The following is a 26,449-nucleotide window of genomic DNA, read 5'->3' on the forward strand; positions in this document are numbered from 1 at the left end:
AGGGGATTTTGTCCTAAGACCCCAACCCACCCGAACAACATTCGTAATGACCCATATCCCGCGGTGTTCGGAACGTTGAGAGTTTATTGACAGATCATCGCACGAAAATGGATCGCCGATTTACTGCAGCGCGTGCAGCAACGAAAACGCGAGGGGATTCACTTTCGCGAAACCCAAAAATAAGGTTTGCTTACGCCTGTGTGCTATCAACGTCGCGTAGCCGTCAGCTTTATACCTCTCTACTCTGCTCTCCCGACGTTGCCCGCGATTTGACGATATCGACCGTACGCAAATAAATTTCCATATCAGCGCGCATTCTTATTCCTCGGACCGATCGCGCCACGAACGTTTGCTTTCATTCGCAGTTCGGTACAATTTAACAATGAGTATTGGGACCTTCGCAGTTCTAAGGCCCGTATTTGTAGTCGACTCTGCTGAAAAACACAGCTCAAACCAGTCTTGAGACATGATGCTGTTTAATAGATGAATCTTGAGACTCAATTTGACATTTGTTTGTAGTCTCGATTCAATAGAGATTCTCAAAGGAAGTTTTAGAAAGTAGTTTTTAGATTTCGTCTAAGATTTCAGTCGAGAACAATTGCGTATCGCCGCTTTATTCGATGTTTGGACTCTCAAGACGAGGTGAGTAATCGGTCCTTTTTCAACTGAATACAGTTGCAGTTGATCTTCAATCAAAATGTAACTATTGAACCGTCCGTACCTCAAGACATGAAACTCCAATCTGAATATCTCGCCTGAAACACTCTTGAGACGAGAATTGAGAACCGACTATAAATACGCGGGCTCAAGATTCGAAAATCAGTCACGGAAGCGTGACATTCGGAACACCATTATTGCGACTGTTTTGCGACTGAAATACAACACTGTTTATTGCGACAAATATTGCCACGTGCCTCGACGGTCGAACCGGCGAGATTCCGCCCGCCTAGAGTAAGGGCAGTCCAGGTTCAAGCCCTTGCTGAGGTAATATTTTTCTCAATAAATTTCTTGTAATGAAAATTATTGCTAGCTTCGGTCGAATATTACTCGTCTGTTTTCTTTTTTGACGAATTTTGTCCGACACGAGCCCAAAAGACTCCGCGAGGAGAAAGGGAAACTAAAAATGCTACTTTCCTTTCGCCACGGTGTTTTCTCCCCCAGTGGAGGTTCAACTTCTTTGGACAGTCTTCGAGTTTTTCTCCAACGTTGCGCGCGCTACCTGACCAAGTGTCATCAATGCCGTACAATAGACCTGCTACCTCTCGGTCAGGTTGGCGAGCACAATTGCGCAGTCGAGGCTTGCACAATACGACCTTTCTGTCGAGCTGCGCGCTGCAAGCGCCGGCAATGCTTTTCCGAATTTTCTGCCACGCCATATCGCACAAAGGCGACCGTAGAGTCTTCACGGCAGATCAATGTGTGAACGTTGCCTGAACCAAGATCAGCTGCGCGGCGACCACGTGGGATAATCATTCCGATTGAAATTTATGGTCTCTCTCTCCTCCATGTCTCTGGCAACCATGGCCGAAGCCATTCGCGATCGCGATAAATTCGTCCCTTTGACAAGTCCGGTTTTTAACCGAACGAAACGCGCCTCAGCGAGGCAATCTGCGACGCTCTGCCCTTCCGATTTTGCAGTCACGTGCCTGGCAGACACCGCGACGCTGATGCATCTCCGCGGTAACGAAATTATCGCTCAAAGCGCAGCCGCGACGCGATCTCGAGGTTGCGACGCAACCGGAATTGGATTTCCAGAGTCATTAGACTCGCGCCGGAGCGCGTCCCGTGACGCACGGAGAGGCCTCGCCTCCTCTCGCTCTTTCTCTCTCTCTCTTTATCTCTTTTTCCTCTCGCTTTCCCCGTCGCCGTGTAATCCCTCTTTCTCTCTTTGGGCCTCCAAAATGGCCACACGCAGCCAGCGTAGCGTCTTCTTGGTATAAATACATATGAGAACTGGGTCGCTGCCCTGAACCCCGGCCATCGCGCGCCGTCTACGATCCCTCTTCCTCTTTAATCCCCCTCCCCGGAAGTTTCGTCTACGAATCTCGGGCGCGCGCGATTTTCTTTCGAAAGAACTTAATGATGACTCCGATATTTCGTCAAACTCTTATCATCGTTACGCATTGAAGATACGAATCCAACTCTCAACAGTCTCTCTCTCTCTCTCTCTAACAATGTAAAACGAAGGATAATATTTCATTAAACGTTTCCTAATTTAATTCAGTCTCTTCCGCGTGTATGCCGAATCTCCGGTTTCCTAATCTCAAGTCGCGTGAGAGTCTAATGAATGCCATCCACTCGCCGGACCCGGGTTCTGGTTGGGGTAGCGAGAAGAAGAAAAAGGAAACGGGAAAAAAGAAAAGGACGTGGCTCGCGGCCGACCGCTCGCGTGACGTCGATTAGATAATAATTCGGTGGAAGGGAAACCCGCGCCGGGTCTCTGTCGTGGATTTGTGCGGATGTGCAGTCGCGGTTTTGCTGGCAGGCATTCGGAGACCGGCCCCTGTGTGTCTGCCATATGACAATACCATCTGCGGCCCATGCCGGGGCGACCGGGGGCACGCCGGTGATCCTGCGGGATAGGTGGCCACGACGGGGGTGCGGGAGCATCTTGCAAGCCTTACGGGGCCCCCGGCCTCAACAGAGACGGAATCGAAAGGTGTGCCCGGGCCAGGGGAAGATGCAGCTGGCAAAATATCGCGTAATCATCCGAAACGCGACGCCGTTCGTCTCGCGAATCGGTAGGTGGATTGTTATCGCGTCGAACTGCAATACGGCAACGAAACGCGCAAAATCCAGAGTACAATAGGCCGCATTGCTCCCCGTGGGAGGAGAGAAGATACATTAATTAAAAAGTAACTCAATTACGAACGTAAACGCCATTTAGGACCTGGCACAGCTGGAGGTAGCCAATTAAATTACTATGTGAATATACCGTATTTTCTCCAACCTATCCTGCGCGCCGTTACTTCCGGACGTGTAACACTGGTTTTTCGTTAGGTGGAATCATTATGCGGGGTCTACAATGCGAGTCGCAGAGTCGTAGTTGTAAGAATAATCGACTCTGATTGGTTAATTCTTATGTGTCTGACGTAATTAAACGAACGCGGTCGATTATTCTTACGACTACGACTCTGCGACTCGCATCGTAGACCCCGCGTTATCGTCAGTGAATCACGTGTTATAAAATCGCTGAACGATTTGATAAATTATTTTAAATGTTATACTTAGTATTCATTACAATAACCCCCCCCCCCCCCGTACTGAAATTAAAACTCTTATTGCGAAAAATATTACCTCAGCCAGGTACCTCCCTTAATTAAAACGAACATTCGATTGCGCATAACAAGCGTTCGCGCAGTTTTTACAATTTCCTGGTGTCAATGATGGTTCGTTAATCGTTTTTCGTCGATGCGGATTAATTGTGTGCAAAGAGTGACGCGACTGCTTCTATCTCGACTATTTTACAAATGACATTGTCGCGTTAACTTATGTCGGAATCGGTAAAAATGAAACACATTTACAGTCAACTATTCTCCTCACTTTTAACGATTGGACAATTTTTACAGATTCCGGTATCGAGGTGTCCAGCAAACTCAATGAAAAAAATTCCCCGACATTCTCAGGTCTTCCAGGAGCCGGAATTAATTTTTCCCTGGCCGTTTAGTGTAACTTTTTTCAAGATGCATAATTTGCGTACGTCTGTAAGGTAAATCAAGTAAATGTTAAATGACGAAGTCCTGGAAATATTTTTCTCGGGAAACAAAAGTCCGGAATTTAAAACGGTAAAAATTTAAATTAAAGCAATTATACCATCTATGTGTAATACATTGTGCAATAGGAACGAACATACCATCACAAACCATTCAAACCATTTGCGATATCGTACGTAGTCATACATGATGCTTTCGTTTTGCTCAACTGCATTTTGTTTGCAACTTACTAGATAGTAACTTAGATAGTACTGTTTAGTAATTCATCGTTTTTTATACTTTTATCTCAGTTGAACGCATTGAAATAAAATAACACGACGACGAAAATATAAATTACCGACCACGCTTATAAACAAATTGATGTTTAGCAGAACAGAAAATTCGTGTACTGAGAGCCGAAGAAAAGTTTATTTTCTAAAAACTTTAAATTATTCAGAAAACAATGTGAAACGATGTAAAAATCCAGATAAATCGTAAAACTTCCGGACTTTTCCCTGACATTTCCAGATTTCTAAAATTCCCAGCCAATTCCCGGTTTTCCCGATTTCCCTGACCGCTGGACACCCTGGGTACAATTTAACAGTTACGGCCTTGCACAAAGCAGCCCTTATAATTCTAAAGCGAAAGAAACTAAGAGACGAGAGATAAATTCTGTTCATCTTATTACCAACGGAGCAGGATGCATCCCGAAGCAGATGTCGCTCCTAGACGGCATCTGGTAGAATTCTTCAAGCGGGTTTAGATTTAGACAATTTTTATTGACTCGTCATCTATTTCAGACTGGCTACGAGAAAATTTAGATTTTACCTTTATTTGTTAGATTTACTTATAAACCACGGAAAAAATGCTATTGAATTAAACAAAATGAAGTTGCTTGAATTAAATGTTAACGTCACGGGCTGCCATAAACATAAATACTTCACTCAACTGTGTTTGCTATGGATTTTCATTTTTAGCATTAGACTAAATATCCAGATTATTAAGACAACAATCTCACGCATTTCATTTATTAATACTGATGTTGTTTCAACGATTTCACTTCAGTTACACTGATCCTGTTGATGCATCTTTTTTTTCCGTGTAGTAATAACATTTGCATATGTATAAACTGTTAAATTAACGATGGCAAAATGCCACTTATGGTCGCCGGTGATGATTAAATATTAAAACAGCGAACTTGTTGTCAAGCCAACTGGCAAATTTTATTGAATTCGTTACGTTTCGGTTTCAGGTCCTTTTCAAGTAACAATACAAATAAGCTCACTGTTTTAATTGTTAAATTAAATTCATTTTTTGACTTATAGACCGTACAGACGCTAGACCGACTAGAACGTTTCTGAAAAGCGTAACATGCTTAAGCTAAAAATGGCAGACGGTGTCCAAACTCCCGCTTGAAGAATTCTAAATAACGAATTCTGAACAATGAGGAATAAACCATATGCGTTGGTAATGTAAAGTAGAATGAAGTACATCACTTGCACTTCGACCAAATGCCGACAGTTCATTTTGTATCAAGAATTGTCCACGAAAATAGTTGAACAAAAGGATTAAATTGATTCGAGATCGTAAGTAGGCTGTGCTAGCACTTTGCAAAGCGATCGTTTGTACGTTTCTCGTTCAAAGTTCTCCGATTTCGTTAGGCGCCACTAATTTACGTTTCAATCACCATTCCCGGTGAAGACGGAAATACTCGTATCTTCCAAACCCACGTCTCCCGAATTTCGCGGTGATTTAACAAATAAAAATCGCCTCGAGCTATTTTGTAGCTCGATACAAGTACGAAGCGCGCTAATCTTCGAGGCGCTTTCGCAATCGCTAACGAGCAACCGATGGCATCGATCAACAGCGATTAGTTAAGGACCTAAATTCGCCGCTCGCGAAAAACGCAACGCGCGCAACGATCGTACACGCTTCGATGAGGATTTAAAATGCGGAGCGGCAGTAAATCCGCTGATTCGCGATTCCAGCGCGCTCGGGACTAACGTTATCGAGTGCTCGTTATCTAATGCCGTATTATCAAATCGAAATTATATTCCCGCCGGCGAGAAAACAGATTTCCAAAAGGGACCCATCTCGCGCTGAGCAACGCGTGGAGGAGTCCAGACTACGTTTCTGATAAATCCGAACATAACCTCCTCGAGAGAAATCTCGCGCTACGAGGGGGACCGGGTATTCCCCGTGGTCGTCGCGACGTCGCCGGACGTCGGCTACGGATCATCAGCGGCCGATCGTTGTCACGGTTGACACATGACAAGCTCGCGCGCGCGCGCGCGTTCGAGAAAAAAAGGGGGTGCACTGTGCGCGCTCGGGCCGGCGAGCAGCACGCGATCGGCTGTTACGAGAAAACATTGTGACTCACCGCTGTGCCCGGTGTTGCTCGACGATTGGCCCATCGTCGTCGTTGTCAGCCCGGCGGCGGCGACGGCGGCGACGGCGGCGGCAGCGACGGCGGCGACGACGGCAGACAATTGCGTCGGGTCGTAGGGCGGCGGTGCTCGGGGGCGGACGCGGGTTCACGTGAAAAAGCGGTTGCATGGGCGCGCGTGAAACGAACACATCTTTCGCGACGGCGGCGGCGGCGGCGGCGGCGGCGGCGGCAACGGATCGCTGTCAGGCACGGTACATGGTACATCCGCTGGCATCCGCGGTGTCGCTACGCGGCGGCGAGGCGACGAGGCGGACGACCGCACTCGCACCGATGCGCTGCCGGCGGCCGCGCAAGGTGATTGGCCCGGCGACGGTGGCGCGCATGCGCGCCAATTAGCGCGCCGCTTTGAACGCGCCGCGCCGCGCCGCGCGCCGCGTCGCGCCGCGTGCGGCTGCCGCAAGGCCGAAATTGATTCCTCCTCGATGCAGGTGCGCGCCGCGCCGGATGCTGGCCGCCGCGTGTCCCGCGGCGCCGCGGATATCCTGGCGCGCGGGTACTCATGCTTTTTGCAATTTCATTTGCGATATTATCGACATTTACTGCGTGTCTCTATGTTTACGAAAGCCCTACGAAGAAACACTTTTAATTGTACCCGTATTGAACATCAGATGTGCTTAATTCGAATGTTTAATAGCGAAATATATCCGCAACTGCATTATTTTAATTAGTTTTAATACCGTAATCATATTATGCGGATTTCAGTTACATTTGACGTCCAATACCGATCATTTTTAGCATAATTTTATAAGAATTGAAGTATACTGGCATGCAATTATTAGCGAAATCATTTCAGCTTATCGTAAATTTACTTTTTATAACATTCTTCAGGATTGGAAAAGTTACTTTATAAAAGTATCTAGTCACAGTTACGGTTTTTTCGCTAAAAACGCAACTAGTTACAGTTACAAGTTACCAATTACTTTGCAGTTACTCTCTTGCAGTGAAAATAAAAATATCAAATCTGCATTTGAATTGTAAGGCGTCGATAAAGGCGTTTATGCGCAAATGCAAGGCCTAATGCGATCTGTGGAGGTTTAAAAAAAATATATAAAGTAACTATTAATGTAACTATTAAATTAGTTACTAGTTATCGAAAGAACTGCGTTAAGTTACAGTTACAGATGTAGAGAAAGTAACGAAGTTAAGTTAGAGTTGCCAAAAAGAAGTAACTGTAACTTCGTTACAAGTAACGAGTTACTTCCCAACCCTGATATTCTTCTAACACTAATTGATCGAGTTAAACTCTTACATATGCTACGTTATTTCATCTAAAGTTGTCCTACGTAAAGTGAAGAATACTCTAGATATTTGACTTTTCGCAAGATTCATTGGAGTTGATTAAAAGGTCGTGCATGATTAATTAAATTAATAAGATCGAATTAATCCCAATTCTAACTAAATTAGTTACAATTAGATTCATTTGGAAATGACCTTAGATATATCGTTGTCTCTCTTCGAATAATCAAAAGATCATTTATCCGAATATACACTTGTGACTCAAAATAGATTTTTGACTTTACATGTTCGTTTCATTGCGCAGTCTCTTCTCTTGCGGAATAATCCCCTGATTGTTTCGAACAGAGTCATGCTTGAGTTAGCATCATTTCTATATGCAGAGGAAAGTCTCCTATTATGAGGCTCCTAATATAAGATAGGGGAGTTTCTGCTAAATTAATGGGCATCGTCTGTTGGTTCCAACATGAATTTATTGTCCTTGGAGCGAAAGCTGTTTAGCGGAAAATTCACTGTTAGATCGTGTAATCGTCGCGAAAAAGGATTTGTGATTGAATTTGGACGTTGAAAACCTACTATCTCGTTAGAATCCTATCTCATAATAGAGGACTTTTCTCCGTATCATCGTTTAACTTCGAGATCCTAAGAAATTTCCTGTGCATTCTTTCTCATGTATCGTGTAGTCGTTGCGAAAAAGCATTTGTGATTGAATTTGGACGTTGGAAACCTACTATCTCGTTAGAATCCTATCTCATAGTAGAGGACTTCCCTCTGTATCATCGTTTAAGTTTAACTTCGAGATCCTAAGAAATTTCCTGTGCATTCTCTCTCATGTATTCTATTTTGCTGTTGAACTCAGCCTTTCCGAAAGGAGTGCGGAAACACACGAAGTCACATGTGCTTAGCTTCTCCTAGCACCTTGAAGACACCAGTTAGCTTAACACACTGCGGACAATCTATATGAAGACGTAACGAAATAAATGAGCAAGGAATCACGAATACTCGTTGGCATTTTTTCCCGCACTATCATCCGTCGTAAATTCATAACTGCGCCCACTATTCGCGTGTCGTGCGTGTGTCCCAGGGTGGATTACTGCCATGCGAGATGCCCCAGGTAGGAGTGTTGCCATAACACCATGCGAGGAGCTTTCGGGATAGCGTATAAAGACCAGGTCGAACCCGATCTCGCGACTTAGTCTAGCACGGTCGCCGAACAACAACGGATAAGAACCCATTGGCCCCCCCCGCGTCATCAACCGCGACAACGGCAGTGCCCGACTGAAGTCCATCGATCAGAAGTCCATTCTTAAATCTTCGGCGAGATCGAGGTCTACGCGACGACGAGCAGTGGAATCGCCTTGGCAACCCACCGTCAAAACACTGCGTACGTTAATAGCGTCGACGGGGCGCGATCGGGAGAGTCGTCCGGCCAGTCGCTCGGTGTTACGTGGGATCATTCTATTCTGACGACCACGACGATGGTAAACGATCGGCGGGGAACGATCGGAGAACGCTGGGTCCGCGACTGAGATGGTCGCCCGGCGGGACCACCCGGGATGTAGAGGCTGACGTCGACGAAAGCGCGATACCACCGGGAACGAACGCCTCTGGGTCGCCGAAGCATGAACGTAGGGAATCCCCGAGTCGTTTGCCTCGCGCTCACCATCCTCGCCTTCTTCGAGAGAGGTAAATGATACGCAGGTGCCCGCCCAGGTAGTCGCGATCGGACGCGCAGGGGCTATTTGCGAATTTCGCGCGAGTAGGATCGATAACCGGATCGCACACATCGCTTTCGAGGACAAGTCGTTAACGCCGCGACGTGTATAGTTCGTGCTGTTTTATATAAAAATAGCTCGCTTTGGTGCCGCTCGAGCTTCACCTTGTCGAGCACGGAGATCTTCCCTCGACCTAAAGGCTCCTTTTAAATAATAATGTGGATATAAAAGTCTTTAGCACTTGCTTTTTATCATTGGCAAGTGAAATTTTATGTCTCGAGCAAGACGTCCTAGTAAACAAGAGCTGCTTTCGCGAGAAGATCAAAATGATCCGAATTAAAATGACCCTGTGCTATGATATTGGTCAAATCTGGAATTTCATTGAATAAAATTTCAATGTGATGCTACGAAATTTCAGATTTGACCAGTCATAGCACAGGGTCATTTTAATCCGGATCATTTTGATCTTCTCGCGAAAGCAGCCAAGATGTTCCAAACGCGAGAGACACCAAATCTTTATTTGTCGCCCGAGGATCAATCACGATTTGCATCATGTTCCGCAGGATGTGCCATCGATTGTTACAAGTGTGTCTCGATCAACGGCGACAACAAACCCTGCGACGATCCGTTTCATAACAACGGGAGCTCTCTCCTGGAGTCGCCCTGCTTAGGGGGTCGGAAAGGCCGGGACGGCCTCTTCCCGGCGACCGCTTGTCTCAAGATTGCCGGCATATACGGTAAATTTAATTACGATGCACTATTTTTTATATGTAAAAACCATCGAAATATAGAATGGACTGAGCATTACGCGCGACGTGCCAGCATACGCTCTGAAGCGAGAGAGAAACACAATAGGATATATCTGTTTCTCTCTCTCTCTAATGTAGAGTCTTGTTGACCGTCAAAAGACAGCCCTACATTACAGAGAGACAGACATCCTGCTGTTTCTTTCTCGCTTCAGAGCTTGTGCTCGCACGTCGCGCGTAAGGGCCTGGACAGCATGGCCGTCTTATACTCTTAAGACAGCCTTAAGACAATGTCTTACGTTTTAAGCCTTTGTCTTGAGGTAACGCACAATAACTGTCTTATGTCTTAAAAGTACAAGACAGCCATTCTGCTCAGGCCCTAACGCACAATAACTGTCTTATATCTTAAGAGTACAAGACAGCCATTCTGCTCAGACCCTAACGCTCATTGTCAGTCCATTCTCTCTGTCGATGGTAAAAACTGATCATAAGAATCTAGCAAGTACATTGAATCGCATCTCAATCGACTCGACTCGGTTTAGATGAGAACGGCGAGAGCCTGATGGTGAGGGGCTGCGCGTTGGATAGCGGGACCCTAACGACGGACTCCGAGATCATCAGAATGTCCCACTGCGGTGGTTTCTACTTTGACAACAAGTAAGCCGAACTGACGCCGATGCGAGCCGCGGAAGAGCGACCGGGAATGAAACTTAATTATTATTTTTAACGTATTCACGTGCGCCTCGTAGGTACTTGCGCGGATGCGTGCAGTCCTGCAGCGATGCGGACGCGTGTAACGCGTCATCGAGGAATCTCGTGCCGCTGATCGCCCTCGTGTTGCCGTTTCTCGCGGGACTCGCGTGATCCGTTCACGTTTCGCGGCGCGAGGGCGATCGGGCGGCGTTTGGAAAATGGGACAATCTGAAAGAGAGACGGACGGCGACATTGAGAGATTACAACAGCGTGTAGTGGATATTAACGATAACCTTTGTTATTAAAGCTTACGATGCATTAAGCATACCACATAGTGAATATACTGCCAGTTTATTCGATAAGCTATAGTCTCATTATTGTCGAGCAGCACTTCACGCGTCATTTATTCTAGTTAACACGGGTTATCATTGTGCGATACGTTGATTATAATTACAGCTTGGCATCAATAAAGTATACGTGGAAATTGTTAAATAAACCCACCCTCCTTTATCCTTTTCTCGTAAGAGGTATGCGGGCAATTTCAGACAGCGCAATAAGCTCCGTCGCTTTTTGTTTCGCACAAAAAGGACCTATTTCTCTCGTAGTTATCTCGAACGACAGACGCGACTACTTTCAAGTTTCAATTCGTGAAATTTCTATAAAGTACGAACTTTAACAGCAATGACCGACCATGAACAACCGAATGTCCAGCGTCTCCGATCAATTCGTACATCTCTTGTGGAACGTCGCCTGTTGGATCTGGGAGACCATCGAGCTGATCCTGATCATTATACTCGACTACTTAGCGAGGCTAATTGAACTAATACTCGTGTTGATGAAGCTAACGTTTCAGGTGATGATCGGCACATGTAAGAATTGCCTTTAAAATTTATTGCGAATACGTTGTAGATTCAACACGGCAATTAAAGAGAAAAGAAGAATTGTGTTTTCTTAACTAAAATTGTAGATACCGTTTGAACTGTTTTGAGAAAATCGAATGGATGTTGAAATTGAGATTAAAAATGTATTTTCTGACTCGCTTCAAGTGATTAGAAATATGCAATGAGAAGAATAGCATACACATTTATATGTATGAGGAATTGTATTTCCTTCTGGGAGGAAAACGAAGGAAAGTTTCACGCACATACGCGAGCGAGTATTACAGGAAGTGACTGGACTTTCAGGTGATCTGCTTCATCAGGGATTTATGCATCGACGCGATGCAGACATTCGCCAATGTTTTTCGAGGGGCCGTCAACGTAATTGGCAGTATCAGTTGCGACCAAGTTGAGGACTTTGCCTCCGCCTGCATTGTCGTTGCTTTGTGCGGCGGAGTCCTTAAGATGTTCATGGATCTTCTCAAGAGGGTACATATACAGAGTGTCTCGCGACAATCGTTACTGTCAGCAATGGATAGCAATTTGCACCCCTTTTTTTATTTGGAGTGTTTCCACCTCAGAGCACATCTAGACTTTACACTTAATTCCCCTTTTCCATCAGTGTACGCGAATGTGTAGTATGTCTCTGTGTGTGAGCGAGTTAAAACTATAGTCCGTGGGTTCGTCAAGCCCAAAGGATTGTGCGGACTTATCCTCTCTGCGGATAACAATTCGATAATCCGAAGGATTAAGATTCGCTCGCGAATCGGCAAACAACCGCGCTTTGTCAGCCTTGAATTCTACGCAAAGCATATTAAAAAATTGTTACATTTGTATCTCAAGTATTTAGATTTTAAAACCTCGAGTTATTCAGAGAATAATTCCATACCTCAATTAATTTTTTTATCGGGGTCAGTAAATAAGTTATCTTTCTTAAAAGTCAATCAGTGGATTATCACGCAAGACCATGAATAGTCACTGTTCTCAATGATAATCCACCGACTGACTTTTAGAGAGATCTTTAAAGTTTTTTCGTAACATGGAATATCGCGAATATGTCCCGTTCTGACCGATATTTCCCATTACGCTCACTATTATGCGACCGCCTGCAAATGTGGTACCCTGCTTTTTAGAACTGGCGAAGTGCGGATACTTTAAATCGTTTGTGCGCGCGTCTCGCAAGGAGTATATCGCTGCCGTATTACTTGGAAGGCTACGGTGCAAAAACCAGGTAAACTATTTCGTAGACTAACTCTTGTGACTGATATCGTTCGCGATTTTGAGATCCGCGCGCGCGATGCATGATGCATTATCTGGTTTTTGATCCGACAGAACGTCGCGTTAAACGTTCCTTTAACGCGGACGTTTAACGGCTCCTTTAATTGTTTATGTTATGCGTTAATGCAAAACTCACCCGGCGGCGAGACTATTTGACAGTCGTCGAAGTGCAGGAAAGGTAGATTCGTTGCGATCGTCGTACGTGAAAAGTGGCAGTCCCTCCGCGGTTTCAAACGTCGAGATTTGGACCACATTTTTTCACTCTTATATGACAAAATAACGACAGTTCGCATTCGATGCGTTGACACGTGCGATTGAATTCAATGTCATGTCGATACTTTAGAATCCCCACGCGAAGCTACTCAACATGTTTGGGCAACGGGTGACGCAGAGCAACAATAACAAAGATTCGACGGCGAGGAGCCACAGCCAGGATGCGTGTCCTCCTAAGAGAAAGACGGGCAGAAGACGAAAGCAACGAAATAATAGACAATATCGATCACAAAGAAATAACTGATGCTATGCAAGATTTCCCTTTGTAAAGTACGACCATCTCTTTAGGGTATTTACATAAACGTTTATTATATATATATATATAACAATTTAAGGCGTATTATATCAAATTTCGTCGTAAAATAGCATATAATTTATGTCGTACTATATACATAAAGAATTTGCAATATTTTTACATATCAAATTTGCACTGATAACATTATTGTCAATTTAAAAAAGTATTGTAGAAATTTTTCATGTATAGTAGGCATCAATTTGTAAAAGAGAGACATCGGAACGGTCGTAGATAGAAAAATACACTACTTTTCTTTCAAAATCTGGGAACTTGTCTGGCAAATCTCTGCTTTCGCACATTGATGAAACTATTCAAATGTCTTACACACATGGAATAACATTTATAAATTATAAAATCTTACCGCTAGAGAGTCATGGGAAAAGTCGTTGTTATAAATAAAAGGATTCGATCTGTAACGAGGCTCGATAATACTTTCATTGTCCTATCTTTAACTTAAATATATGAAACAGCATGAAGAATGTTCTCCGTGGATTGCATCGTTGGACAGTTTTAATCATTGATGACGGTGATGGCTAAATTGTGTTCCGGCCAAGAAAACGTCTTTGGCAATTGGATCTTTAACAAGATATAATTAAACATATACATAAAATATTCAGCAGTCCTAGAATAGTATTAATATTAGTAGTAATATTAATAGAATTGAGTCTTTTTAAATCAATGCTCTGAAATAACTGGACGTAACGTAATATGCTACGCCATCGTTTTACTAATCTCGCGTGATGCTACCTTCTCTGGTGCGTTCAAAACTTGAAACTCTTCGGCCATCTTCTCGGACAACTCTTCCGAGAGGAGCACCTGCAGCCACGGTCCTTGGACAACATATGGCTTCTCTTTGGACACGAAAGTGCCCGTAACCGACGGCGCTACTATCGTAACGGCTGAATGGGACAATATGGATTTGAACGTGAAATGCCTTCCGTGCATCACACGGCCCCTAAAACAACAATATTGCATTATTCATTGGGCGTCGTCGCCGCGGCGTTGCCGCGTGAACTTTGCTTCCATCGTGACTAACTTTATCGCCAACGGCAATAACGAGCCGGCCTCAAGGTTAAACGTCAGGTGTAATCCGGACAGAACTCTAATACTATTTTCGTCAGAGACGTTGGCATCCTGTTGCTCGCACGGTGACAATCTCTCCGTTTTCACGATCGGCTTCACGTCCTCGTCATCGTCAGAATCGTCCCTTTTCTCCCTGTATCTTTCAGCGCTCCTGTCGTTTGTTATTTGCACCCACCTGCGCCCAAATAGATAAGGCAACAGTTTTAAACTCAAATTCAATTGACAAACCCACCCTCCGTCTGCCAATTCTATCCATCAGTGTTGTCATCACTTACCAACATTTGGCGGACACGCCACTCGTGTTCGACCCGTCCCTTTCGATGCCGCACTGTATCTTCTCCGCTATAGAGGGATCGTCCTCCATAGCGGAATGCATTCTTCTCATGTCCGTAACCAACCAGGGGCCGCAGCCCCTAGCGCTTCTCAGCAAATTAACCACACCCAGGCCGTTCCAGTGTTGAGCAGCTTGCAGCTCCTCAGAAGTAACGCCGACGATTTGAACGAACGAGACCTGTTTTCAATAAGGAACCGTAACAACGATCCATCTTCGATATTTCAAGCACGATTTAAAGCTAAATGCAGTCGCCGAGTTACAAATTTTATTTACTTGATGTAAAAATCTTAAGGAATCTGAAAATGAACCGTCATACGTCATGAATACGGGCTTTTTGCACGTACGTCGCCGTGGGGCGTCGAGATTGACGTCGGAAGCTGCGGGTCCTGTCCCATTAAAATCTGAGTGATACAACCGCTCCCACCGTCCAACGGAGCGTGCCAAGAGACGTGGTCGCCCGGCATCAGCGTGTTCCCGGAATTGAAAACATATTTGGCCAATTGCTGCATCACGTTTGCCGGCCACGTGGGCGGCGTCGTCTCGCCCCTTTCACGAGCGAGACGGAAGGTCAGCTCGAACCCGAATCCGCTGGGACGGCCTGGGCCAGGTTTTGGGTGTAATCTGCCGTCGCCGTGTAAATCGGATAATCCCAAACTGCATTTAAACAAACGCATTACAAAGTGCTGGCATAGAACAATCTCTGCGCTGCATTTTTCTCGTTACTTTTTGCAACGGTATTAGGCAGGCAATAAAAATCGCGTTAAGTTAAGTAGCCAACTTAAGGGAAAAACGTTATAAAGATATCGTGTGCAAAGGAGACATCTCAGCGATGTCCCGTAAAAGAGGTACGTAGACTTTCCGTCAATGACGAAGTTCGAGCCCAGCTACTTATACATATATTTTATAACTCGACTCCGTCGTATTCGACGACGATAACTGACTTAGTATCACTCGAAAAGGACCCAAAAGAATAAGGTCAAAACGTTGTGCAAAAATCTGATTAAATAATTAGCCAGTTGGGTTGACTACAAGTTTCCCGTCTCAATTTTTCATTACTGGCGACAATAAGCAAACTCGCCTTTCGTAGAATAAATATCTCTATATCGCATTTGTCTTGTACTCTTCTCTTTAACAATATTTGTAATTTCTACAATAGGCAGGACTAAAAGTCGCGTTAAATTAAGTAGCAAACTTAAGGGAGAAACGTTATAAAGACACCGTATGCAAAAGAGGCGTCTTAGCGATGTCCCGTAAAAGAAGTACGTAGACTTTCCGTCAATGACGAAGTGTATAATTAGCCGGCGCAGACGAAAAAGGGGAAGTCCGGCGCTTCTATTTCCGACTCCCCGCGCTTTAAATGACTTTGTTCCTCCTGCATCCTACGCGCTCTCTATATATAGAGAAGCGTGGGGATAGTATTGGGACAGCTGTCTCTCCGAAACTGAAGAAGCAGGGGTCTCGCCGGCGCGAAGAGAGAAAAAAAAAGGGAAAAGAGTCCGCACCCTTTGGCGGAAGATCATTCGTCATTCCGCACACAGATTCCAATGGGGGGCACCGTAATGAAACGGTAGCGCTAACATATCGCGCATCTGCCGCATTTCGTATCCCACTAGTGCTTAACGAACGTGCGGGCCCTAAACTATACCCCATATTTAATACAGGCACGTCTCAAGTAACGCATTTAAATTCATCTGCCTCGTACTTGCACGCTTAGGCGCGCACACACGCGCGTGCTCTTTCGAACTCACGCGCGCACATACATTCGCGTACTACGCGCCCGTCAGTTCTGTCATGCGTAGATAGTTGCTTTCCATTTACATGAAAGCTCAGATAAATCTCACTTGTGACGTCATAACTCAGTCGAATGCATGTTCCTTTTGATTCTTGAGACGTGAGATTCAACCAGATTTTACTGAGTTTCTGAGTATAAAATAGCTGCTTTCCTTTTACACTCAAGTGATACTGAGTCACTCAGTTATGTGAGTATTTTATACTCAGATATGACGTCATTAATGTGAGTCTATTAAACTGACTAAAGCACACGATCTTGATCGTGCGCAAAAACTCAGTTAAATCTGGTTGAATCTCACTTCTCAGGAAACAAAAGGAACATGCATTCAACTGAGTTATGACGTCACAAGTGAGATTTATCTGAGCTTTCATGTAAAAGGAAAGCAACTAATACTCACATAACTGAGTGACTCAGTATCACTCGAGTGTAAAAGGAAAGCAGCTAATGTCCTTCGGTTTTTCTTACTTCCGTTCCTTCTCTCTTTCTTATCTGCAATTTCCTTCATCCTGCATCAATACGTTTACTAGATTTGCAACCGAGTTTCGTTGTAGTCGATATACATATTTTAGCTTCAGCGCTTGCGGCAACACCGTTCCAGAGCGCTCGGTAAAAGGCGATGTCCGGCTATTTAAATTTACACGCGGGGAAATGGAAAATACGTAGACATCCCCTGGTAATTTGGCTGCTCGTTTCCCGAGGTTTGAAATAAAATTGGAGCGACAAAGCGCTCTTCAGATTCACGAGTCTTACACTCGCCCCCCCGAGTGGAGTCTCCGCTTGACAATAGCGTGAACATTGGTTACCTGATGTAGTGCCAGTGCGGAGGCACTCCGAGCTCTGGATATCCCGAATTGGCGTACATGCTGATGTAGTCGAGGGGGTCGGGTCCTCCTAACCTAAAGGAAAAACTCAAGTCAGCTGACAGGATATCCGGTATCGCGCGAGTAAAAGGGGGAGGCTAAATATAGCCGTCGTAATCGCCTTTTCTCGCGAGGGAGGAGCGGGAAAACCCGAGTTCCCGCCGACGCCCCGGCGAAACGTGTCTCGCGCAACGGTTTCACGGCTCCGGGGTTGGTCCGATAAGAAAAATCGCTACCGACGATTCCTAGGGAATCCGCGAGCGTTCCGCGCAACAGTCAGACAACAAGAGAGAATCGGATAATAAAACAAGACCAATAAGCTACAACGAGCAAAACAACGTTGAAGCTAGAGCCTCGAGAGGGAGAGAGAGAGAGAGACGTACACGCAATATTATCGACTCGGTCGAGCGGGACCGAGCCACCTGTGACCCCTCCGTAGGGCAAACGGTCACCCGGACGTTCCTCGGCGAGGAGCAATCGGGTTCTCACCAGTATTTTATCACCGCCGTGACTGTCAGCGGATTGCTCTGGTCCGGGTAGATCTGCTTGCAGAGGCTGTGCAGGGCGTCCAAGCCCGGGGCCCGTGGCGGCGGCTGCGGCGGTGGCGGCGGCGGCAACGGGACCTGGGTCGGCTGGCCCGGTAGGAAACACCTCGAGAACTCGTCGCGCTCGCGCATGTTCGCGCCGTACATAAAACACCGTGGCGCACGCCGAGGATACGCGGGCCTTTGTTTACCAGCACGCACGACGGCCACGCAACGCGACGCACGCTCGAAACGCACCAGCGGTGAACACTAGTGAACAGCACTGACAAACAAAAGCGTGATCGCCCTCGACGCCGCGCGCGACGTAGACGCGAACTCGAACGGGAGGGGGAGCCACGCGACGCGGCGCTCTCTACAGGCGTTGAAGGTTACTAAACGTACGGCTGATGTGTTCAAACTAGGGCTCGGATTTTATTCCGTTTTTCGAATAAACGTTTAAGCGTGAAACGTTTATCCGTTTACATTTTCTTCCAGAAACACGTTTATTTGTAGAAAAACGTTTAACAAACATTTAAACGTTTACACGTATATTAGAGCCTAGTAAACGGTTAAACGTTTAAACGTTTGTTAAGTAAGAACACGTGTATTCGGAAAAACGTTTCTAATAAACGGATAGCTAATTATACGTATAAACGTGTTTCCGTTTAAACGTATAATAGCGAGCCCTAGTTCAAACCTTCCCAGTCAGAAATGACTCGTCGATCGACGTCGAAACGATATCGTAACGACATCGAAACCGTCATAATAGACTACGTTTCCACCGAGGGTCAGAGTCGGGCTGGAGTCGGGTCAGAATCGGGTTGGGGTGAGCGTTTTTGCGGTGGAAACACCAAACCCCAACCCGATTCTGACCCGACTCTAGCCCGACTCTGACCCTCGGTGGAAACGTAGTCATATTGACGTCGATTCGACCTCGTTTCGACGTCGATCGACAAGTCATTTCTCGCCGGGTTAAGGCCTTCACACATAAAATTCCGTAAAGGCCTTCACACATAAAATTCCGTAAGGACGTAAAACGTAAGCATAAGAAAATCGACCAATCCCAGTCGAGAACGTAAGGCAATGACGCAAGCAGTAGCAAATCCAACCTGTTGATTTTCTTACGCTTACGTTTTACGTCCTTACGGAATTTTATGTGTGAAGGCCTTAAGGACGTAAAACGTAAGCGTAAAAAAATCAACAGGTTGGATTTGCTACTGCTTGCGTCATTGCCTTACGTTCTCGACTGTGATTGGTCGATTTTCTTATGCTTACGTTTTACGTCCTTACGGAATTTTATGTGTGAAGGCCTTTACGTTTCAACAGCCGCGTTTTGTGCACGTAGAAGCGCCAGTGGACAGAACGCGGCCGAGTCCACTCTTATCTCTGTGTTATTACATCGCGCTACTGCGCATGAGTGGGAAAATTCCATTCGCTTGGAATCTGGATCGACACAATTAAGAAAAAAGATCGTGTTCTTTATTCTTCTTTGTAACGACGTCGAGCAGAAAAAGATGAAAGATGAAATAGACGAGTTTCAGCTGTGAAGAGCGACTCGCGTACGGTCTATGCGTTCTATTGCACAGTCTCCGTTAACTAGCGCAGAAAAGAAACGCGCGAGGAGAAAATCGTTTCTGTATTAAGAGGATTATGTTACAACTGTGCAAATTAAACATTAAATTAACGCATCCGATATTCTAATATTAATCTTTTTACACCTTCCACCTTTTCAAATCCAAATCCGAACGTGTTATCTCTCTACAGTAACGTATGCACGTCACAACGACCTTTCGCTATATTTATTCGAGCCATATAGATCTACGAGTGCTATTCATATGCAGTCGGATCTTACATACTCAAGACCGTCTAGAATTTATCTAAAAATACTGCACGAAACATTTCATTGGCTGCGGAGGACGGTCTTGAAAACAAGATCTGACTGTGCCTACAAGTCACGGCTACGACGGCGATAAGACAATTGTGGTAAGTAGGCGATAAAACGGTCAGCTCGATTAGGTGACAATCTGTTCGATCGGGGCGACCGAAAACGGTCGACAATGTCATTGTTCCTTGGTTATCCTCCCCGATGGTCCATTCAAGTTCTATTACTGATCACGTCATCGGTTCCACGACCTTTCTAGAAGCTTCCCGGATGCGCCACGGACGGCCTCTCGACCGGCGCTACTACTATTCCCACTATTCCCAGTTTGTGAATCGCAATAGACCTGTCAACACCAGGTGGTGTCCCGTCCGTGTCCCGAGGCTCCCCGAGAGGAGCGGAGTGTCTCGTCAGGAGGTGACGGTAGAAAGAAAAGGTGCAGGAAGGGCAGCAGCGGCGGCGGCAGCAGCGGCAGCAGCAGCCGGAGGAAGAGGAGGAGGAGGAGGAGAAGGTGACGAAGTAGCGAACGCGGACGGCGCCGAGGGGATCGTTTCCGCGTGCCACCACGGTGCTTGCTTAGGATACGCGTCCGCAGTGCTCGCATATGCCAGTTCGCAGCGGCTCCGGCGGCCGGCAGCGTGAGCAGCGGATCTGTGCGCGCAAGCGTGACACCGGATTTACAGCATGGCGGAGCGCAGGAAAAACAGGAAGCGCAAAGATGTAAGCGTCGCATATGGGCCGTGAGCCGCGCGAGAATCGGGACGTGGGGCACGGCGGGCAGCGACACGCCGCGCGGCCCGCTCGGCGCCGCGCGGCGCGAGTCCGCGGGCCGCCCGCGCGCACGGTCCAACTCGTCAGCGCCGACGGTGCTTCGTGCCGACGAGTGTGACGTAGATAAATCTCCCCGTTCCGGGAGGATCGCGGCTCGCGCGCCTCCTCGCGTCCTTCCCCTCGCTCGGATCTCCCTCCGAGGAAACCGTCTGATAGACACCATTGTTGTTTTTGTTTTTTTTTTCAACAGGAAGTAGCCAGTTTGGATACTAAGGTCGCTCAGGACAAGCCGTCCAAGGAGGAGTACGCGGTAGCCAAGTGGATCCGCAATAATGTGCCGTCGAAGAAGACCAAGTTCGATAGGACCCACAATGTCGAGTACTTCACCGGGTCGCGGGCGATTGACGCCCTACTGGAAAATTCGCCCTGGAGCACGGTGTTCGAGAACCGCGAGCAGGTCTCCCAGTTCTTGGACCTGATGCTCAGGCACAAGTTCTTTCACAGGGCCAAGAAGGTGGTGATCTCGGAGGAGGAACTTAACAAAATGCGGGGCATCAAGAAGAAGACAAAGGACCCGAAGGAGGACAGGAAAGCCACGGATAAGGAAGACACCAGGGAGACCAAAGACGTGGCGGTGGTGAAGGACGAGAAGGGCGAAGAGAAAAGCGACGAACGGAAGGATCATAAGAAGAAGCCAAAAGTAAGTGTAAAGGTACTTTCGTTCGTGCCGCTAAGATTCTCCCCCTTCGTCCCCCTTTCCAAATGAGAAATCGACGTGTGCTTCCAGGTGAGACTAGAAATGCACATGGAACAGTACTTTGTCGATTGTAACGACGCGTATGTGTGGATATACGAGCCGATCCCTGTGTATTACTGGTTCTTCGGCACGCTCGTAGTCTTAGGTGCGATAGGAGTCTGTCTCTTCCCACTGTGGCCCTTAACCATTCGTCATGGAGTTTACTATCTAAGCGTCGCAGCTGCGGGATTTCTCGTATTCATATTAGCGCTGGCTATTATTAGAATGATCGTATTCTGTCTTCTGTGGGTGCCCACGTTGGGTAGATGTCATCTGTGGCTGCTACCTAATCTTACAGCAGATGTTGGCTTCTTCGCGTCCTTCTGGCCGTTGTATCAAGTTAGTAGCTCTTTTCTTTACTCCACTCATCTGCACTTGCTCATCGGTCGTGGTGGCGGACGACTAAGTGCAAAAATGTCCTTGCAGTATGAATATTATGGCCCCGCGTCGGACGGCGACAAGAAAGCCAGCAAAAAGAAAAGGAGAAAAGAGAAGGATTCTGATTCCGAGGATGCGCCATTAGTTCAGTAAGTTTTGCGATTAGTACTTAGGTATTTCATGAAACGTGTATCTCTGATTCTATCTTTTGTATCCTCAGAGAAGAGAAACCTGTAGCGACGGAAACGACTAACGAGGAGTTATCTTTGCCTAGCGATGAGAGGAAAACTTCGTCCGATTCGGCGGAAGGCGAGGACGGAAGTGAGGAAGGCTCGGAGAGTGAGAAATCCAATACGAGTCGAGATTTTGTTATGGTTTAGAACGCGAGAGCCGGACAGTAGATAGCTTCATGTTTGCTGGGACAAACAGCTGTATTAATTGTATCGCATTAATCATCACTGAAACCGATATATGCTTGCGGCGCGTTACTCCGCGCGTCGTATTTGACGCGCGAGTCTAACAAGCCGACCGTAGCAGATTCTCCACATTTATTGCATTTAAAGGTTCGTTCATGAACGAGTGGGCAAAATCGCTTGTGACTTTTGCATGGAGAGATTTTTCCCGTAACTGGCGTGAATGTTAAGTATTTGTCTCCGAGGAGCGTAAGCGTGATACGAGGCATATTTTATTCATATATAGATATCTATACAAACATATATGTGTAATATGAGGAAATCGTATTAGACGTAATTTCGTTATCAGTTTCCGTTGAATAAATTGTGGGTACTGTTCGAAGTCTTCAATCTCTCTGAATGCGATCAATGTCTACCGACAATGTAGTTAATTAATACGCACCGAGTTGTCTCCGTTAGATGTAAATCTTCGAATCTAGGCAGGACTGATTTAGCTGGAAGAGAAGGAATCTTTACGGGTACAGAACTTGACGTTTTCTTCGTTGTTCGGCGATTTAGCGCGAGTTCCTTTTTAGCAGAAATTAGGCCCAATTTTACAAATGAATATACATATATTCCGGGTTTAATGCAGATAATTTATATTTTTATGCGAAATTTCCAATGATCATTGTTATTATTACTATTATTATTATATTACTTTTACAACTGTCATTATATCAGGATCTGTAGATCTTGTGGATCCGCACGTGGATTTATCTATATGGAAATAAAGATAAAATAAAGCGTTATATATCTATTTTAAGTGGCCACTGTTTCGACCTGCAATTAACCGCGTTAGATTAAGGTCGATTGGCCTTCAATTGTCATCTTGCGCAGCATTGCGTTGCACATAGCCGCGTACGGATTCAGAGCGACCAGTTGCGATTTAGCGAAGCTCGAGCCAGCCTTGGCCGCACGGGTGAAGTCTTCCCTGGCCTTGTCGTCCTGCCCCATCCAACGGTAAAGGGCGCCGCGCTGACAAAGTGCCTGCGTGCCGGCCTTTCCCTTTCCCTCGCTCAATTCCACCGCCAGATGCAGATCCTTCAACGCTTCTGAATAACAATTTGCATATCATCGAAATACGATTCCCTCTTGTGAAATTTCTACAAGAGCTCTCTTTTTCGATATAAACGTAACTAAATATACCTTCGACTCGATTCGCCAGACGTAACGCTTGGGCTCTGTCGTTTAGGATCGACGGCGATTCAGGCGCCTGTTTCAACGCCTCGTGAAAAAGCCGGAAAGATTCGTCAAAGTTCTTCTCTTCCGCGCAGACTATTGCCCTTTTCACGATGTCTAGTACATCCGGTTCTAACTGATTCTCCTCGGAAGCATCCCCCTCTTAATAAAATATTTTATATATATATATTTATTACGCACACAACTTTTACGTACAGGGAGTTCCCCGTTTTATAATTCTGCTTAAATATTTCAATTGTTTCTCATTCTAGAGGAAATACTTGAAATAAAAATTTTATATTTTTCATTTTCAGAATAAAAATAGAAGTGCTTGTTGTATCCCGTGTTTTTGTGAAACATGTTATCGATATTTTTTCAAAGGAAATCACGTAATTTTTCTTATAAAAGATCCTGCATATAAAAATGGTAAAGTACGTAGTTATTAAAATTGAAAGTTTAAATTAAGAAAATCACAAAATACTTTAGCTTGACACAAAGTACGAAACATTGGCTCGTAACGTGTATCTATTCGGTTTTTCAAGCATAATTCCAAATTGTAAAATGGAAATGAATCTCTACTCAGGTATTGCCCATTTTTTTATGGTCCGTGACTATCTCTTGTACATATAACTTTATGATACCAGCTTCCTAAATTTTCTAAATTTTTTTATTGAGAAAATGTTCACGACAGATTCTACAGTTTTCTGAAGAGTTCTTGTCGTTAAAGGGATTCTATACAGATCCGAGTGAATGGTAACCTGAAGGTGCAAGGTCAGGTGAATATAACGATTGAGATAGAACATCTCGGTCAAGCTGCAACCATTTTTTCCAGAGTAACATGCGGTCTGGCATTGTCCTTGCCGGAACACACGACGCCCTTCTATTGACTAATTTTGATCGGTCCTCGTCGATCACTGCACTGAGAAAACTTTTTATCCGATTATATTTAATCGGACATTTATCTCAGTGTGCCTATAGTAGTGTCTAATTCACAGTTATTCGAATTTGATTCGACGTCAGGCGCTCATAATATCACAAATTTTCTACTAAATGATATCTACTTTTCAGACAGACCTTCAGACACACAGCGTGATCTTTGGAGTGACTAATGCGGATCGCTTATCTCAGAATCTTTTCCTCCCGATGTTGTTGCAAACGATCCATTTTTCATCGTCTACCATTCGTTTAAAAATGGATCGCTTTCGTTGCACTTTAGCAGTAAATGGATATGCGGTTAGCATCTTTTTACGTTTGCGGTTTTCTTTTCTTTTTTTCTTACGTTTGCGCTGCGTTCTTGCTTTTGCGGTAATAGAAAGGTGTCGGATGCGCCGTAATGCGCCTTATTTCCCATCTTCAAAATTACGTACAACGAGCACAATGTCAAATTTGATCAAATTCTTCTCGAAAGGCGCATCGAGGCGTGATTCGGAACGATACAAGTTTAAAATGATTGGACAGTCACTGTCCATAACATTATTGGCGGAAACGCCGAATAAATACATATTGCACACTGTAAAAAAGTATGTAAAATTACATACATAATAAGTGTAGCGATTACACTATTAATAACGGAAATACATAAATTTATGCACTTTTACAAAAAAAAATTCTTTTTACTCTTCGTTGTTACTACTTGTTTATACATGATGAAAAATTATGAAAAATTGTAAAGTTTACATAATTGAAGGCAAGCAGTTTACTTATTATATAAGGTAATAATTTTACCTACAAGGTGTAAATTTACTGACGTATATAAATATACACCTTTAATAGATGGTCCCAATATTACCCACTATAACAATTGTAATTTTACACATAACTTTTTTTACAGTGCAACCCAGTCTAAAATTTATACATATCTCGTGAAATTAATCGGATCTTATACCTTCACATCAATTCTTTACGGGCACTTTGCAATTAACTGCGTATGCGTCCATGTTTAATTAATTTGGATGGCGCAGAACTTGCAAGAAATTCAACGGCAACGTAAAGTTTTTCATATTTTACTCGGCGGGAGCGTAACCTTGAGGATTGATACGACAACGAGAAACTTTATTTCTGTTATTGCATCGCGCGGTTGCTCGCATATTCATGACGATCTGAATGTCTCACGACTCGCGCCAGAATATATTTATCGCCAGGCGAATGCGGTTAACCCGTGCGTGCTTTAAGCGCCCACGGATTTTTGCGAGCGACCCGCGGAGCCTGCGGTTTGAATCGTGTCCAACAAGTGTCCCGGCTGCACCGTCATTAAGATTGAATGGCAATCTCGGTTTTAAATCGCGCGCCGCGCGGAGTTGCGCGCGGAATCGCAAAGAATCACCACCCATTATTGTCCTCAGCTTTAAGTCGTTACATTTAAAGGCTGGTTTATGCAAGGCCGTAACCGTTAACTTATGCCGGAATCGGTAAAAATTAATCAAGTACGGTCAACTATTCTCTTCACTTTTAACGGCGATTGGACAATTTTTACCGATATTCCGGTATAATTTAACAGTCATGGTCTTACATAAACCAGCCTTAAGAGTTTAGAGAAATGCTGATACGTTTTTTTTATTAATTATACATGTACGAATAAATTATATTGAATTTATTATTAGTCACACTTAAGGGGAAGATTATTTTCAACATTATCTCTTTTAATACGTTCGATCGTTATTTTAAACAGATTTTAATTACTGCTGTATTACGCTATCACGTACCAACTTCCTGGGGAACCGGGAAGCCTGGAAAATCGGACGGGCCGAGCGGCTGAAGCGGGTCGAAGATCGTCTTCAGGACCGCCCTGTCACCTTCGCTCAAGCTCTCCATGATGTCGACTGAATTCTTCCCGTGTAAGTCTCGATATTTCCATTCGACGGGGACTCGTTTTTGTTTGCCTTCCGTCGCCGAGAGCTAATCGCGTTGCGTCATAGATTAATAGACCCGGAATGTCGTCCAACTGGTGCGTGTCGCTCGCGTATTAGCGGCGGGAATTGTGTGTTTATACTTTACGTGCACGTAACGCGAGATCATGGATTTTCATAGCCGCTCGAGCGTTTGGCTGATTACACAGGTGAATCAGGCGGCGCGAGAACGAATGTCAGCTCTAATTGATTTCGGCAGAAAGCGTCAATCGATCCTCGCGCAGGATTTTCAGGAATACCCGT

General features: G+C 45.1%; 6 protein-coding genes across 6 annotated transcripts in view; 3 read left to right on the forward strand and 3 right to left on the reverse strand.

Moving 5' to 3' along the window:
• LOC105559687 (protein neuralized) overlaps nucleotides 1–6,142 on the reverse strand; it is a 56,583-nt gene extending 50,441 nt beyond the window's left edge. Inside the window, exon 1 of the mRNA XM_012008185.1 lies at nucleotides 6,073–6,142. Coding sequence (XP_011863575.1) covers nucleotides 6,073–6,106 — 34 coding nt within the window. The 5' untranslated portion in view covers nucleotides 6,107–6,142. The remainder of the gene's footprint in view (nucleotides 1–6,072) is intronic.
• Nucleotides 6,143–7,969: 1,827 nt separating this feature from the next.
• On the forward strand, nucleotides 7,970–11,020 carry LOC105559688. Its single transcript, XM_012008186.1, has 4 exons — nucleotides 7,970–9,060; nucleotides 9,653–9,826; nucleotides 10,378–10,492; nucleotides 10,585–11,020. The coding sequence occupies exons 1-4, from the start codon at nucleotides 8,997–8,999 to the stop codon at nucleotides 10,697–10,699; spliced, it is 468 nt and encodes a 155-aa protein (XP_011863576.1). The 5' UTR covers nucleotides 7,970–8,996; the 3' UTR covers nucleotides 10,700–11,020.
• A 63-nt stretch (nucleotides 11,021–11,083) lies between these two features.
• LOC105559690 lies at nucleotides 11,084–13,210 on the forward strand. The gene is made up of 3 exons (XM_012008188.1): nucleotides 11,084–11,381; nucleotides 11,713–11,895; nucleotides 13,028–13,210. The coding sequence occupies exons 1-3, from the start codon at nucleotides 11,220–11,222 to the stop codon at nucleotides 13,199–13,201; spliced, it is 519 nt and encodes a 172-aa protein (XP_011863578.1). The 5' UTR covers nucleotides 11,084–11,219; the 3' UTR covers nucleotides 13,202–13,210.
• Nucleotides 13,211–13,240: 30 nt separating this feature from the next.
• Nucleotides 13,241–18,553, reverse strand: LOC105559689 (suppressor of fused homolog). Its single transcript, XM_012008187.1, has 7 exons — nucleotides 17,811–18,553; nucleotides 17,265–17,357; nucleotides 15,014–15,323; nucleotides 14,611–14,846; nucleotides 14,289–14,510; nucleotides 14,000–14,207; nucleotides 13,241–13,828 (listed from the first exon to the last, which is right to left on the reverse strand). Exons 1-7 carry the CDS (start codon nucleotides 18,011–18,013, stop codon nucleotides 13,763–13,765), a joined length of 1,338 nt encoding a protein of 445 aa, XP_011863577.1. The 5' UTR covers nucleotides 18,014–18,553; the 3' UTR covers nucleotides 13,241–13,762.
• A 1,668-nt stretch (nucleotides 18,554–20,221) lies between these two features.
• Nucleotides 20,222–22,464, forward strand: LOC105559692 (translocation protein SEC62). Its single transcript, XM_012008190.1, has 5 exons — nucleotides 20,222–20,444; nucleotides 20,746–21,195; nucleotides 21,283–21,630; nucleotides 21,718–21,818; nucleotides 21,890–22,464. Exons 1-5 carry the CDS (start codon nucleotides 20,409–20,411, stop codon nucleotides 22,047–22,049), a joined length of 1,095 nt encoding a protein of 364 aa, XP_011863580.1. The 5' UTR covers nucleotides 20,222–20,408; the 3' UTR covers nucleotides 22,050–22,464.
• Nucleotides 22,335–26,152, reverse strand: LOC105559691 (tetratricopeptide repeat protein 36 homolog). Its single transcript, XM_012008189.1, has 3 exons — nucleotides 26,003–26,152; nucleotides 23,268–23,462; nucleotides 22,335–23,173 (listed from the first exon to the last, which is right to left on the reverse strand). The coding sequence occupies exons 1-3, from the start codon at nucleotides 26,109–26,111 to the stop codon at nucleotides 22,917–22,919; spliced, it is 561 nt and encodes a 186-aa protein (XP_011863579.1). The 5' UTR covers nucleotides 26,112–26,152; the 3' UTR covers nucleotides 22,335–22,916.
• Nucleotides 26,153–26,449: the final 297 nt, after the last annotated feature.

This window comes from Vollenhovia emeryi, unplaced genomic scaffold, assembly GCF_000949405.1.
Source record: "Vollenhovia emeryi isolate VEMERY1.0 unplaced genomic scaffold, V.emery_V1.0 DF939260.1, whole genome shotgun sequence".
Classification (NCBI taxonomy): Eukaryota; Metazoa; Arthropoda; class Insecta; order Hymenoptera; family Formicidae; genus Vollenhovia; species Vollenhovia emeryi.

Coding starts and splice junctions, on each gene's coding strand:
- LOC105559688 (XM_012008186.1), top strand. CDS start 8,997: ATGAACGTAGGGAATCCCCGAGTCGTTTGCCTCGCGCTCACCATCCTC. Junction 9,061..9,652: donor CCTCGCCTTCTTCGAGAGAG/GTAAATGATACG, acceptor CATGTTCCGCAG/GATGTGCCATCGATTGTTAC. Junction 10,493..10,584: donor GGTTTCTACTTTGACAACAA/GTAAGCCGAACT, acceptor TGCGCCTCGTAG/GTACTTGCGCGGATGCGTGC.
- LOC105559690 (XM_012008188.1), top strand. CDS start 11,220: ATGAACAACCGAATGTCCAGCGTCTCCGATCAATTCGTACATCTCTTG. Junction 11,382..11,712: donor TGATGAAGCTAACGTTTCAG/GTGATGATCGGC, acceptor CTGGACTTTCAG/GTGATCTGCTTCATCAGGGA. Junction 11,896..13,027: donor TCATGGATCTTCTCAAGAGG/GTACATATACAG, acceptor TCGATACTTTAG/AATCCCCACGCGAAGCTACT.
- LOC105559689 (XM_012008187.1), bottom strand. CDS start 18,013: ATGTACGGCGCGAACATGCGCGAGCGCGACGAGTTCTCGAGGTGTTTC. Junction 14,511..14,610: donor GGCGTGTCCGCCAAATGTTG/GTAAGTGATGAC, acceptor ATTTGGGCGCAG/GTGGGTGCAAATAACAAACG. Junction 14,208..14,288: donor TTATTGCCGTTGGCGATAAA/GTTAGTCACGAT, acceptor TTGTTGTTTTAG/GGGCCGTGTGATGCACGGAA.
- LOC105559692 (XM_012008190.1), top strand. CDS start 20,409: ATGGCGGAGCGCAGGAAAAACAGGAAGCGCAAAGAT. Junction 20,445..20,745: donor AAAACAGGAAGCGCAAAGAT/GTAAGCGTCGCA, acceptor TTTTTTCAACAG/GAAGTAGCCAGTTTGGATAC. Junction 21,631..21,717: donor CCTTCTGGCCGTTGTATCAA/GTTAGTAGCTCT, acceptor ATGTCCTTGCAG/TATGAATATTATGGCCCCGC.
- LOC105559691 (XM_012008189.1), bottom strand. CDS start 26,111: ATGGAGAGCTTGAGCGAAGGTGACAGGGCGGTCCTGAAGACGATCTTC. Junction 23,463..26,002: donor CCCGGTTCCCCAGGAAGTTG/GTACGTGATAGC, acceptor TATTTTATTAAG/AGGGGGATGCTTCCGAGGAG. Junction 23,174..23,267: donor TCTGGCGAATCGAGTCGAAG/GTATATTTAGTT, acceptor ATTGTTATTCAG/AAGCGTTGAAGGATCTGCAT.